The sequence below is a fragment of the Triturus cristatus genome, chromosome 6 (assembly GCF_964204655.1).
Source record: "Triturus cristatus chromosome 6, aTriCri1.1, whole genome shotgun sequence".
NCBI lineage: Eukaryota > Metazoa > Chordata > Amphibia > Caudata > Salamandridae > Triturus > Triturus cristatus.
The window spans coordinates 1825441585-1825456201 of NC_140589.1; the positions used below are offsets into that span (position 1 = coordinate 1825441585).

The 14617-nt window shown below is 48.5% G+C and overlaps 1 protein-coding gene across 2 annotated transcripts in view; it reads left to right on the forward strand.

The window, feature by feature from the left end:
• Positions 1-14617, forward strand: part of KIF3C (kinesin family member 3C) — a 351623-nt gene that overhangs the window by 324372 nt on the left and 12634 nt on the right. Inside the window, exons 6-7 of one of the 2 annotated variants that reach the window (XM_085613203.1) lie at positions 6788-6899; positions 7983-8152. In XM_085613203.1, the coding sequence (XP_085469329.1) occupies positions 6788-6899; positions 7983-8152 (282 nt within the window). Of the gene's footprint in view, positions 1-6787; positions 6900-7982; positions 8159-14617 lie in introns of both variants that reach the window. The other variant, XM_085613202.1, reaches the window with a different exon arrangement.

The following is a 14617-nucleotide window of genomic DNA, read 5'->3' on the forward strand; positions in this document are numbered from 1 at the left end:
GGCACAGATGTCCCATGATTGATTGCTGGGCTTCTCGAATTACTCACGGCTTTTAAACTGATTATGAAACTTGAAGAAATAAATTCTTCCAGCTTTTCAAGATTCGAATAATATATAGAAAATTGTGGACCGGTCAAGACCACCATCTTATTGGTCATATACGATTTACACGAAGAACTATAAGGGGTCGATTTTTAAATCGCATTGTCCTGAAGATGGTCTTGTAAAGAAATCTATAAAAGACCGAAACGTCGACTGTCACACTGTTTTCCAGCAAATTGATTTAATCCCTTTGGAAAAAGTGTTTGATTAATTGGAATGTGAAGGCATTAATAATTGATTGTTTTCCTTTCACTATATCATCAAATGTTGTTATTACTAGTACCCTTATTTGAATTTTGAATATAAACTTATTTTTTTACATATACACCCATTCGTTTTCTTCCTTTTTTCTGCTCTATGCGACTAATGCTTTATTGTGGTGATTTATTCACATCACTCTAATTTCCAATCTGAAAACCAAGCTTCCTAAATAAGAATAAGAAGTAATTATAAGTAAAAACGTATAGGAATATATTCAACCTATATACAATTTATTGTTTGAAATCATAAAAATCAAGACTTTTAAAAAATCCCTTGAAGGTTCTTTTACTCTATCACACATCAGTAGTGGCCCCCCACTGGTTCCATTACCTCGTATTTCATTTTATTCACCCTACGTGGCAAATTTTACTACCCTCGCCTTGGTGATCTTTTTTAAGCGACATCGCCTTGGACCTGTTTTTGACATGCTCCACTTGCCATATATTGCTAATTACGCTCTACTACTGAATTGTTCCAAGTCTTTTGTTATGGTTTTTCGTCTTTTTTATTCACTACAAGATGGCCGCCGCTCCCACCATTTACCCCCGCCATCTCTGCCAGCCACCACTCTAGCACTGAGACCATCACATGACCGCGCACGCGTCATGACTTTGATGTGCTTTTAAGCAATGGCCGCCGGTAACCAGATACCATCCCGGTTCCGGCGGCAGGGTAGGACTTTGACCATTCGCGTTCGTATACGCTGGTGAGTACCTCTTGTTCTATCTACTACGAGACGCAGACCACATTGGTTACCTATTCGTGGTGAGTGTTTTACGCTGAGATCGACCGGACTCTTCGGTTCGAGCCGATCTTGCTTGGTGCTGTATTGCGCTATCATCTCTGGGATCCGGAGCAGCTGGCTATGTGTTTGGCGCCTCGGGGGGTTTTTGGGATAATTTTCCAATACCTCCACTGTGCCTTGCTACTGGTTGGCCCCGTCTGGGTTCCAGGTTGTCATGGCTGCACGATGAGCCCATCTTGGTCAGGCCACCATGTCTGTGAACTTTTTATCGACGCTCCCTAAATTGGCCCATTGATTTCTACGAGTCAATCCTTCCGTTTTTCAGTTCTTTATCTAGAGACACTTCCTATTTATACCGTCCTAGGACCCAATTGGAGTCCCCATACCCGCCGGAAACTGTTGCAAGCTTTCCTTGCTAGTAGTTTAGGTGAGTTCTATCTCTTCACATCTTTGTCTTGTCCATACTGCCATATTCTCCTAGTATTTTAATACCGCTATAAGATAACTTTGGTATCAATACAATCACTGATATTCAGGAGGTTCTTATGTTTTTATCTTGGTTTTATTATGTTGTCTTCATAGTCACACCTGCATCTTGGGACTATATTCTTATATTTTTTGTTTTGTTCATTGAAGATAAGATCTTTTTACTGTGTGAGTGCATCTTCACATATTGCTCATTTCTACCCCCCATTTCTCTTTTCAGGTTACCTAACCAGCCTGAGTGATATGTAGAATTTTCGCATATCCACCTAGTGTAGATAGTACCATCACTGATCCTGAGGAAGTGCTTAGACCACTATGGCTAATATGGCACAAAACATGTAGATCTGTTGAGAGTAGGGTATACACAACTAGATGCATCATTTCTAGCTTTAGTACCCATCTCAACCCCCCTTGTTTTAATTAGGCTGTTTACCACCATAATAAAAGTAAATTTCTGGACTAACTTACCTATTTTATATTCACTTCACCTACACTCACATCTACACACACTAGGACCCTTACCCCCACTGCACCCACCGGCAGGAAAAAAAGATCCCTGCTAAAGAGCCCCATTTTTGGGTGCCCGTCAGGTATTGCAGCGCCGACCTGACGAAGGGCGGGCTCAAATGATGAAGCATGACAACTAGCTTGCTGGGTGTGTGAGAGCCCTAGTTCGACAAGGGAAATTCCCCCCATTCTACAGCACGATCAGTGGGGTCCGCATGGAACCCTACACACTTGACAGTAATCTTTCTTATCTTCTTTTTGACCTTAGAGGAACTCTGTACCATTTCTTGTGCACAGTGTTGGTTGACAGCCATTCGAAGTTCCCGATAGTGGAGTTGGTGGACTCGACGGCATTTGAATGTTTACAGCCTGCACTGGAGAAGACATTTGCACTGCTGGGGCTGCCGGTGGAGATCCGTACAGATAATGGACCGCCATTCCAAGGGCAAGAGTTTCAGAAATTCGTCGGACAACATGGCATCGGACACCGTAAATTAACACCACTGTGGCCGCAGGCCAATAGGGATGTAGAAAGGTTTAGGAGGACACTTAACAAGGCCCTATGGATCGCGGTAGCTCAGGGTGTCAATCTAGAAACCTGTTTACATCAGTTCCTGAGAGCCTACCGCCAAACACCTCATTGCACAATGAAATGTGCTCCCCATGACCTCCTGCTAAAGAGAGCGGTGAGGGATGGAATACCCAGCAGTGAATCATGGACCCCGGCGGTTATAGACGTGGAACGATCCCAGGCCCGCCGCAAAAACAACAATGACAGGGCCAGCCAGAAAAGAGGGGCCCGACCGGCCGACATTCAGGTTGGGGATTATGTGGTGGGAAAAGATCGACACCCGAGGTCTAAGTTCCACACACCCTTTGAGCCTGACACGTGGAGAGTGGTGCGGGTCCAAGGGACTCTAGTAGTGGCCGAAAAGGGACACCAACGTATAACCCACAACGTCTCCTGGTTCAAGAAGGTCCCCAGGCCGAGTGTGCCTGCGATGGAACCCGAGGTGGAAATGTGGAGAGAGGAGGAAGCAGAAGTGCCGGGGGCGGAAGCCAGACAATGGAAGTGACCCCGGAAAGACCTGTTGAGATGGCCGAGACAAGTGAAGCTGTGCCTCAAGGTGACAGCTCTCAGGAGAGGGGTGAGTGCGGAGAAGGGAGGAGCCAACACCATCGTTATGACTTCCGCAACAACCCAGTGCCGAACACCAGGCAGCGGGACTTTGTGCGGTAAGACTCATTGGAGGGAGGCTGGTCAAGTGTAATGCCGGATGAGAGACACGGGTGTTGCTACCCAGACGTTGCCCTATGACCGGCTGTGTTACTGTGTGAACTTTCTATTTTCAAATTGCCAGGCTGGATGGGATGTGGTGAGCCACCCGGCCGCTACAATACAATGTTTGCATGCACCTCCCTGGGCTGGGCGCGGACCAGGAAGTACTTAATAAAGGGTGACGTCAGCGCACGTGGCTGACGGCACGGACCGAGTATCCATGTGGATGTTCCTTGTGTGTGCTCTGCTGTTAGGCCTAGGCCTGTGTTCACCACCTTCGTCACCGGAAGGTGCCTTAGTGCGAGCCTAGTCCGGCGCACCCCTGCCCGGGACCGGAGGTGTTACACTATTCAGATAAGCTCTGCTCTCTCGCCATCAACAGAAAAAGACGGCTTGGGCCAACCCCTGCTTCAGATCAAGACTACTGTTGTGGATGAAAGTTTAATGTGTATTTTGTTTTATATAAAACAATCCAGCGGGTAGTAACAAACGAGACCCCTTATGGTACACCTCCTAGTAAAAGTCAGCCCAACCCACAGCGTTGAGCATCAATTGTACCATTGCCGCATTCGCAGACTTTCCACTACCCTGCCTCGTGTGCTGGAAAATTTTGAAACTACAACAATAACTTGTAAATCAATATTTTGTTCCTGTTCCATTGTTGATTCCCATTAAATCCCCTTTAATAGACTTAACCTTCATACATTTCTACCATTCGTAATACTTGTTCTTCAAAATACTTCGATGATTTTAGTGAAATGTCAGTAATTTCCTTTGCAGAAATTATGGAGAATGCCCAAAAAATTACTTGAAAATACACATTATTAAACAAATTGTCAGTTTGATGTTTTGCACTACTTTAAGCGGGAAATCAATGGACACAAGAACACATAATACCACGAAATCAGCAGCCACTCACGTCTGCCCATTCATGTTGTTCCATTGCTCCCGCGCAATGTCGTAATCTCAGCCATTTTGTGTAACAAACGAATGTGAAATGCTGCAAAGGATGCGAGAGCAGCGAGATTACGTCAGCATAAAATCCTGGGTGACTATCTTGGAAGATTCTGTTCCCAATTTGGAAACTGACCCAGTTACTGCGAACGAAAACTTAGTAAATTGTCTTGAGTCATCACTTGACAAAGTTTTACCGAAAAAACTGATTCATAATAAACTCGGATCTAACCAAAATACCTGGTATACGCCCAAACTCAGGGAGCTTAGGCAATCTAGCAAAAAGCTGGAAAGAATGTGGAGGAAACATCCCTCTGCAATCAATAAAAGTAAGTATCGAGAGGCTATAAAGATCTATAAAATAGAAATAAAGGCAGCCAAAGTTCTCTACTATGTTGAAAAAATCATGTTATCAACAAACCGTCCACGTGAAATTTTCCGGATTGTAAAGTCTCTCATTATCCCCCCCCCCCTACGGCTCCCATCACCTTTGTAGACACTCCCAACTGGTGTAATATGGCAGAATTCTTTTCTAATAAAATACAAATGATTTATAATTCCTTTCCTCAAGTGATGGCTCCACATACCCTACCGTTACCTGAAGAGATAGTCCAAGATGGAGACCAGTTACTGGAGGTTATTCCTCCTCTAAACCTGTCCTCCCTCCAAAGACTCCTCAGCCAGCTTAAGTCTGGAGCACCGTCAGACGCTGCCCTCCCCTAATATCTTAAACCTAATCACGAGACGATATCCCTGGTTGTTCTAAATGTGATAAATGCTTCTCTAGCAACGGGAATAGTGCCTTTTCAATGGAAACAGGCCGTGGTCAGAGCACTTCTGAAAAAAAAAAAAACAACCTTGACCCTGACGTATTGGCCAACTATCGCCCTATTTCATTATTACCGGGAGTTGGTAAACTAGCGGAGAAGCATGTAAATTTGACTCTATCCTCCTTTCTGGAAGACAACTCTCGTCTCCATCCGTCACAGAATGGATTTAGACCACAACATGGCACAGAAACTGCACTCCTGATAGCAGTGGAAGAACTACGGAAAATCTTAGACGGAGAGGACTGCGCTGCACTTATTTTGTTAGATGTCAGCGCAGCCTTCGACACGGTAAACCACCAATTGTTGGTTCAAAGACTGAGGAGGATAGGAGTGGCAGGAACAGCATTAAAATGGCTGCAATCTTACCTAGAGGGCAGCTCTTTTGCTGTCTTCGAAGGAGGAACTATCTCCAAGCGAATGCCCCTTAGATGTGGGGTTCCTCAGGGTTCTTCCCTGAGCCCCACTCTATTTAATATCTACATGAGTTCGCTAGCAGATATAGTTGCACCTTTTGGCATTCAGATTATCACCTTCGCTGACGATACCCAGTTGGTGGTTACACTCAATCAGCAAGAAAACACAGGTTCGGAACTAGCCTTATGCCTTCAAAAGGTGTCAAGTTGGATGGATGACTCGTACCTAAAGCTAAATGGAGCTAAGACTGAGCTCATGCTCCTGGGCAATTTCACCTCGCTGAACATAGGATCCTTCTGGCATAGTTGTCTGGGGACACCTGCCTCCCCAAAGGACCATATTAAGAGTCTAGGTGTAATGCTAGACTTCAAGCTAGATTTTAAAGAAGAAGCAGGAAAGGTGGCAGCTTGTTGTTTTGGAATCTTAAGAATGTTAAGGAAGATCCTCCCCCTGCTACCTTCCTCAGCCAAAAGGCTATTGGTTCAAGCTTTGATTTTGTCACGCTTGGACTATGCTAATGCCCTATATCTAGGAGCACCACCCACAACTATAAAGAAACTACAGATAGTGCAAAACTGTGCTGCACGTCTTCTTGTGAATACACCCAAACGCCTTTCAGCTAAACCTGCATTGTCATCATTACATTGGCTACCCATCCAAGAAAGAGTCCAATTTAAAGCTTTATGTATCATGCACAAAGCACTCTCCGGCAAAGGCCCTCCCACTATTAGAGATATTATTTACCCTTATCGTCCCAAGAGAGCTCTCAGGTCAGATAATAAACGACTGGCGGTAATCCCAAAAATAAGAAGAACACGAAGCGGAGGACGTCCCTCGTCTTCTCATTTAATGCTGCAAAGCTATGGAATCACTTACCCACCAATATCCGACTGGAACCCAACCACCTGACCTTCAGAAAGCAACTTAAAACTTATCTGTTTCCCTAAAACTGTCTATAGTTGGAACTGCAACGCTACTAGCGCTGGGATGCTCCCGAGTAGCCATGCGCTCTAAAAATGCCTTTCCATTCCATTCCATTCCATAAACAAAATTTCCCCCGAAATAATGATGATGTATGGTTTTTCGTGGTTATATTTTTATGGTGATGAATTGCATCCAGTAAGTGTGTCTGGCCGACAGATATGTTTCCACAGGGTTGCTTGATGTTGCTTCAAAGCCTCTTTTTAAATTGTCCTCTCTTCCCTGCAGTGGTGGCGGTACCCAGATGAAGAGGAGGCCATCATCCGCCGTGGGGTACAAGAGACCCATCACACAGTTTGCAAGGGTTGCCATGGCAATGGGATCTCATCCTCGATATCGGGTAAGGGTTCAAGTGATGGATGGAGGGTCGTGAAAGGACATCTGGGTAGAAATATCAATGATGTAATACACTCAGAATGGGCGAATTTATGGACATAGAGATGATAGTCCTGTGTGTCCATTAATGGATAGGTTAATGGTAAGAGGATAAATGGATGAATGTATGGGTGAGGACCTTGGTAGTTGGATGTATAAATACACGGAATAGATAGAGTGGATAGTGTTCATGTTACCCCGGAAGTTTAAGACTGAATGGATGCTTCAAAAGCTAGGTGGGTGGAATGATGGATGGATGGTTGCTTTGGTGGTTAGATATATGGTTGCTTGAATAGATGTATGTATGTCTGGATAGATGAATGGTTGCTTGAATAGATGGATGGATGTCTGGATAGATGAATGATTGCTTGAATAGATCGATAGTTGATTTGGTGGTTAGATATATGGCTACTTCAATAGATGAATAGTTGCTTGAATAGATACATGAATGTCTGGATAGATGAATAGTTTATTGAATGGATGCATGTCTGGATAGATTAATGGTTTCTTGAATAGAAGAATGGGTGGTATGAAGGTTAGATAAATTGATGGGTGAAATGTATGGATGCTTTGATGGAAGGGGTCTTACATGGATGAATGCTTGGATAAATGAATGGGTGATTGGATTAATACTTGGATACGGGATAGATGAATCGGTTACTGCCTTGTGAATGGGGGATTGGATGGTTGCATTGTTGTATAAATATATAGATTAATGGAAGGTTGGAGAGCTAAGGTGGTGAGTGAATGGGTGAGTAATTTCACCTGCACTACTCACACAACAGAAGAAATTAACTCTAGGCGACTGTTGGGCCCATTAATGAATGAGGCATTGCATGGCTTTGTGGGTTCTTTGGATTTATGGATGCATGGTTTGATAAGTAGATTCATCTATACATTCATGGATTAATGGAATGTCAACAGCTTGGCGCTTGGAAGGTTGCGCTTGGCACTTGAATGGTTGCATAGATGATGAACTAGACATCTAGTAGCTTAGGCTGTCTTTGCGATCAGCGTTTGAATATATGAATATGTTTTAATTGTGAAGGCTGAAAACATCATGTTCCTGGAGCTGGACCTCACCCCGCCCACCCTCTTTGAGATGGACTTCTCCAGAGACCACGCTGAACAGGACCCTCGCAAGTTTCACCTAGAGCGACTAATGCGCCTTGACAGCCTCATGGAGCGCCCAGCAGCGGCCAGAGTCCGGAAGTCTAGGTCCTGGTTAGTACTTTCGTGAATAGAGAAGCGTCAGCCTGTCCATAAATGAATGGACGAGTGAAAGAACTGAGTAAATACACCTCTTTAAATAGGGTATATCTGGATCTACTCTGCACCTACCTCTAGACCTGCCTTTGCCTCTACACCTATCTCTACATCTAAATCTACCTCTACCCATTCCTCTTCCACTACATCCATAGGTCTAACCCTACATCTGGACCTATCTCCACACCCAACTCTATCCCTGCCTCCACCTCAGAACCTACTCCTCTACCTACTGCTACCAATACACTTTCCCCTACACCTACATCTGAATCTACTCTGCACCTACCTCTAGACCAGCCTCTACCACTACTCCTGTCTCTACATCCACACCTACGTCTGCCTATAACTCTCCCCCTACATCTGTGAGTCTTCTCCTACCTCTACACCTAACTCTTTTAAGGCACCTACCTCTTATCTCTACCTCCATGCCTACCTCAGCACCAACCCTTTTATGTAACCTTTGACTTTTTGGTATTTAATGACACTTTGCCATTTTTAAGAATATTAAAAAAGTGAATTGCTTCATTTTTCTATAATTTTTATTACTGCCCGGAGTATTCTATATTTTCATATTTCTTCCTTTTAAATTGTTATAAGGTTTCTTATTTTCAAATAGTACTAGAACGTTTCTGCATGCTCCGTGGACCTGCAGGGCTGCGTTGCCACAACTGGCCCAGGAGCTTTGGTGCAGCGGAGTTTCAGAAAGTTCGGGTGTGACTCCTTTGGAACCTCTTGGTCATCCTGAGCGTGGAGAGGATTAGAATCCTGGACCTCTTCTCAAAGGAGTAGTGAATTAAACTATTCGCCTTTGTGGCCCATCCCTCTGTGTGTGTCTTTATTCATCCGTCTGCAGATGTGGGACACATACATCTGTACAAAACGACAAATTAGACCTCAGTACTCACATCACCAGCTTCTAAAGACAACTCAAGTTAACAGTGCTATGGTTTTCCTCCCCCACCACCAAGACAGATCATTGCACGCTCCCTGTGTGTTCCCGCTCTTCTTCCCTAACGCGTATGAATTTATTAAGCCCCCCTCTTGTCACTCCCTTTTCCTCTGCATGAACCCTTTTTGGCAGAATTCTGCCTCTTATTGCTCAACCATTTCCAATCACTTACATGTGCTTTTCAACATGTTTACACTCCATCTGTGTGGAGAGCGTCAGTCAGCTCTTATGGACACTTGCCCTGCAACCGTAACCACCGTAAAGAATCTCAGTGTTAACAGAGATTCTGCTCTCAAATGTTTGCCTACTTAGCTGATGAGGGCACCCAACCCTTATGGAGCCCATCATTGGATCTAGATTGAATCACAACTGCTTTCATTTAGGTAACTCCAAATTGCTTTAGAAATGTCTCCAGGGGGCGTGGCCAAGATAGCGGGCTGAACGGTCGCTTGCCGCTGAGGCCCACTGATCCGGCTGACTTTCAGCATTGAGACTCAATCTGGATGGCACACACTGCGCAACGACGAGGGAAAGCGGTGCGGCGACCCTGAGAGCAAAATTGCGAGGGTTTACTCCCGATCGCGGGAGTGAGCGGCTCCCAGACTTTGCACGGTGGCGAAAAGGAAATGGCACCCAAGCTGGATGACAACTAGAACGGCGGACTGAGCGCCAACAGGGGGGCCCCACAACAGGCTCAGTGGCGAAACAGAGGCTGCCTGCGGAAATTAAGTGCGTGACGGACTGTCAAGAGAAAGGTGGAGTCCGGCACGGAGCGAGGGGTGGCTTAAGGTCCAGCTGGAGTGAACGCCGCCTGGGAACAGTGTGCGCGGCTGCCTGGGCTGGGCGGCACCTGCCCTCGGCTCTGAGGTGGACTGGAACGAGACCCCGGCGGCGAACGAGTCTCGGCCGCACTGCTATCATCGTGGACAAGGTGAGGCGCATCTGAGGGTCGGCCCCAGGACGGATGTCCAAGTCTCGGGCTGGGCCCGGGACTCTCACATGGCCTGTGTGGGCGGGATATGCACTGTGACAACGGCGTCTCGGCCGCATAGGCACTGAAGCGGCCGCTGATGACCTACCTAGCGGACTGCCAAAGGAGGGAGATGGGGCGCTCATAACTGCACCGCAGGGAGGGAAGGTTTCGGCAAGAGCGCCTCCCGACGAGATTGGCACCGAGGGGGGCCGCTAATCTGAGAGACAGCCGACTTGAGACCAGGGATGCCAGGGCACCGAGCGAAGCTGAATGGCTGAGCAGCACCGAGAGCCAGCAAGGGTGAAAGGGTCCTGGTGAGTGCAGCGGGCCTCCAGACACCGCCCCGGCCATCCAGAGGCCTGCACTTGAGGTGAACCTCGTTGGGGTGAGGGACGGGCCCTGCGTGCAGGCCTAGGGTGTATCCTCACAGAGTGGACCTGGTACTTTGGGAGCGACAGCTGAGACACGAGGTACGGCGGCCGAAAAGGGTACCAGCGCAGTAGCCTTGAGGGCCGGGGGACTCTCGTCAGGCGGAGCTCTGACAGCACCCAGCGCAGAATTGGAGGGAGCCTTCACTGGGGACGGCACAGGCGGGGCCGAACTACGGGCCCCACAACTCTTCCACAGTAAGCAGCAGCCTGTTGACACGACCGACCCGTGTGGGAGTGAGGTGCAGTCCTGCCTGTATGCCTGCCACTGGGCTGGGAAGCGAGAGGCTGTAATGGAGACACAAATTCATGGAGCTATGCCTCGCAGTGGTGTCCAGGGGACCAACTAGGCCGTAAGGAGAGCGGAGGGGCGTCTTTCGCCCTGAGCTGTCGGCTAGCAGAGCCTGGGACCGCAGAACACTGCAACAGAGAGGGGGACATTTTACGCAGTCGGCGAGTGACGGGGGTGCTGCTGGTCTGAGGACAGAGTCTGGAGGTGGGGTGCAGGTGAATTTTGGCGGTAGTTGTTTATCGCCGGACGACAAGGGGACTACCTCGCTCCATAACAAACAGCAGGAGTGCTACATAGGTGCCCCAGAGTGTGACGAGCATCGGGGTTGCCTCCCCCCCCTACGCACAGCCCAGAGATGTCCTCGATGCGGAAGAAAGGGGAAAGATCTCTGAAAAAGATGCTCAGCAAAGGACCCCCTTCTGGGGACAAAGGGAGTAGAACATCCCCAGGCCCGAAAGCTACTACAGACCTAGAAGACGGAGAGGTCCCAATTACCCGCTCCTTCCTCGAATCGCGTTACAATGTTCTCAGGGAGGATTTTCAAACACTTAAGAGCGAGGTGACAAGTGAGGTACGAGAGATTCGCCACGATGTGGATGCTGTCGGGGAGAGAGTAGCAGCGATAGAAGAACGCGAACTAACCAAAGGAGAGGAGATCGAGCAACTCCAACAAGAGGTGATTTCGCTTGAGAGACCAACAACTGGACCTGCAGGCACACGCGGAGGACCTCGAGAATCGGTCACGATGAAATAATATTCGCGTCAGGGGGGTCCCCTTGAAAACAGAAGGGATGGACGTGACCCAATATCTCCAGGGACTGTTTCGTGACATATTAGGAGAGCCACAGGACTTTGCAAACCGTATAGACTGAGCTCATCGCGTAGGGCTGGCGAAACGGGCTCCTGCTCCTCCTCCAGACATACTAGCCTTCCTACTGGACTTCCCTCTCAAGAAACAAATTCAATGGGAGGCACAGTCGAAACCACCCTTATGGTACCATGGGCACTCCATAGCTCTCTACCAAGACCTAGCTTCCATCACACTGCAAAAGAGGAAAGATTTTCGAGAAGTGACCACCCACCTGAGAGAGCAAGGGGTGGCGTATTCCTGGCGCCACCCATTTCGCCTGATCTTTAAATTGAATGGCAAGCTCCACCAACTCCGATCCCTCCAAGAAGCTTGTACGATTCTTGGTCTGGAGCATCGAGCCACCCAGCCATACACAGAGTTCGCCAAGACATGGATGGCAGAAAGTAGGCCGCAGACGTTCACCCAGCCCAGCACGACGGCCGGACTCTGACACCATGGCTCAGGAAAGATTGGCGGCACTTGAAAGAGTCCAGAAGGAGACCGCTGAGAAGGCCCACCCGTGACTCTGCCAGAGGGATTGATTAGCATTACTATTGTAATGGCCGGGGGGGGTTCGGGGGGCCCGCGGCACTTGGACCACACATTAACCCCGAATTTTTACTTACCACATGCCCACATTCCTGCGGGATGGGCGTTGGACACTGAGGGGACTCTTGGTTCTTCTAGTTGGGGTTAGGGAGGGTGGGGGGAGTTTTGGGTTGGGAGCAGGGGAGAGGGGGAGGGGGTTTCTCGTTGAGGGTTAGGGGGGGTGTTGGCTTAGGGAGGGGGAGGGAAAGGGGAACCGGTGTGCTATACAGGGAGGGGGTCCACTTGGGGCTCGCGCTCACAAGTGCTGGGGGTCGAGAAACTATGAGGCAGTCACGAGACGAGGGGGGTTCTCCCCATCACTCTCTGAAGTTTGATTTCGTAATCACCTTATGTCACGGTCCACATTGCAGATTCTCATCCTTAATGTGAAGGGGCTGAACAACCCCATTAAAAGGAGAGCCATCTGATCCTAGTTAGAGAACTCAGGGGCGTCAGTGTGCCTCCTACAGGAGACCCATCTCCTCCCCAAAGACTGGCACCGTATGAGATCCCGGGCTTTTCCCCACCATTTTTTCTCCTCCACGGCAGATAAGAAGGCAGGGGCGGCCATTCTGATAGCTAAATCATTCCAAGGTACAGTGGGGAGCAAAGTGGTGGAAATAAAGGGCCGCCTCCTGGCCTATACGCTCGGGGGGGAGGGGGCGCCCCCTTGGTGGTGAGCTCCATCTATGCCCCAAACTCGGGACTGGAACAATTTCTGAAGGTGGCATTGTCAGAGGTCTTGTGTTCCCAAGAACTGAAGATGGTGGGGGGGGGAGATCTAAATTTGGTCATGGACGCAGAAACAGATCGGTCAGGACAGCGATATGGCCAGACTGGGGCATTATCCAAAACAGGGAGGGAGTGGCTAAGGGACAGGGGCTTCCTAGATCTGTGGAGGGTGGCTCTTCCCCAAATCGCGCAATTTTCCTTCTACTCTCATGCGCATCACCCTTACGCCAGGCTAGATCATTTTATTGGGTCCACAGAAGTAAACACATTGGTAGACACAGTGAACATCATCCCAGCTGCACTTTCAGATCATGACGCAGTGACACCGACACTTTCTGTACCTCCAACCCACAGACCTCTCGGGAGGTGGAGACTCAGAGAAAATTTGCTTTCTGGAGCAGGAGTGCCTCAACAACTACACAAATGCATCACTGACTATCTAGCGACCAATGACTCCCCGGACACACCTCTTTCGGTGCTTTGGGGGGCACTCAAGGCTGTGGTGAGAGGAGAATTAATCGCCATTTCCGCAGCCGACGCCAAAGAGCGTACGGAAAAGAGGGAACTCCTTACCGCACGAGTGTCGGAGCTGTAACAAATTCATCAACGCACTTGCGCACCTAGAGTATGGCGCCAACTGAAGGCAGCAAAGGCCCAGCTGGCGTCACTTGACTTAGATAGAGCCGAATATGCAGCCCTTCGGATGAAGCCCTCCTATGTGGGAGGTGATAAAACGGGACACCTCCTTGCCAGCAAACTTAGGGCCTGCGCCCAGCGTGCAAAAATACAAGCGCTTCAAAATGACACAGGGGAAACGTTTGAAGGGGACGAGGAGATTGCTGCGGTCCTGCGGGACCTTTACACCACACTGTATGGTCAAACCGTGCAGATAGATGACGGCGGGGAAACATATCTTCAGGGGGCCGCTATGTCGACATTAAACGCCATGGGGGCCGAAGCACTAGACGCGCCCATTAAAGATTGGCGAGGTGATTGGAGCGATCTCCTGTCTCAAACCACTGAAGTCGCCGGGCCCGGATGGCTTTTCGGCGGGTTTCTATAAGGCCCTCTGCCCACTACTTGCCCCGATTTTGACACAGCTCTTTAATTCCTTCCAGGGGCCAGGGACCATCCCTGCGGACATGTTAGCGGCTGACATGGTAGTCATTCCTAAGCCGGGGAAGGACGCGACTCAGTGCAGTTCCTATCGACCGATTTCCCTCCTCAACATAGATTTAAAGTTGTTTACTGGGGTCCTTGCGGCTCGATTGGCCCTACGCCTACCTGGGATTATCGAGCCAGACCAATCCGCCTTCACATCTAATCGTCAAAGCAGCGACAACACTAAACGCCTATTACATCTGATAGATAAAGCCCATCGCACTAATATGAACGCCCTACTCCTGTCGGTCGACACCGAAAAGGCTTTAGATAGGGTTAGCTGGGATTTTTTAGACAAGACCCTTGCTCACTTTGGCATGGAAGATAGATTTAGGGGCTGGGTAGCGAGCTGCTACGACAAGCCCACAGCGGTAATTAGGGTAAACGGGGTGGCTTCCTGGCCCTCTGAGATACGGAGGGGTACGAGTCAGGGGTGCCCTTTGT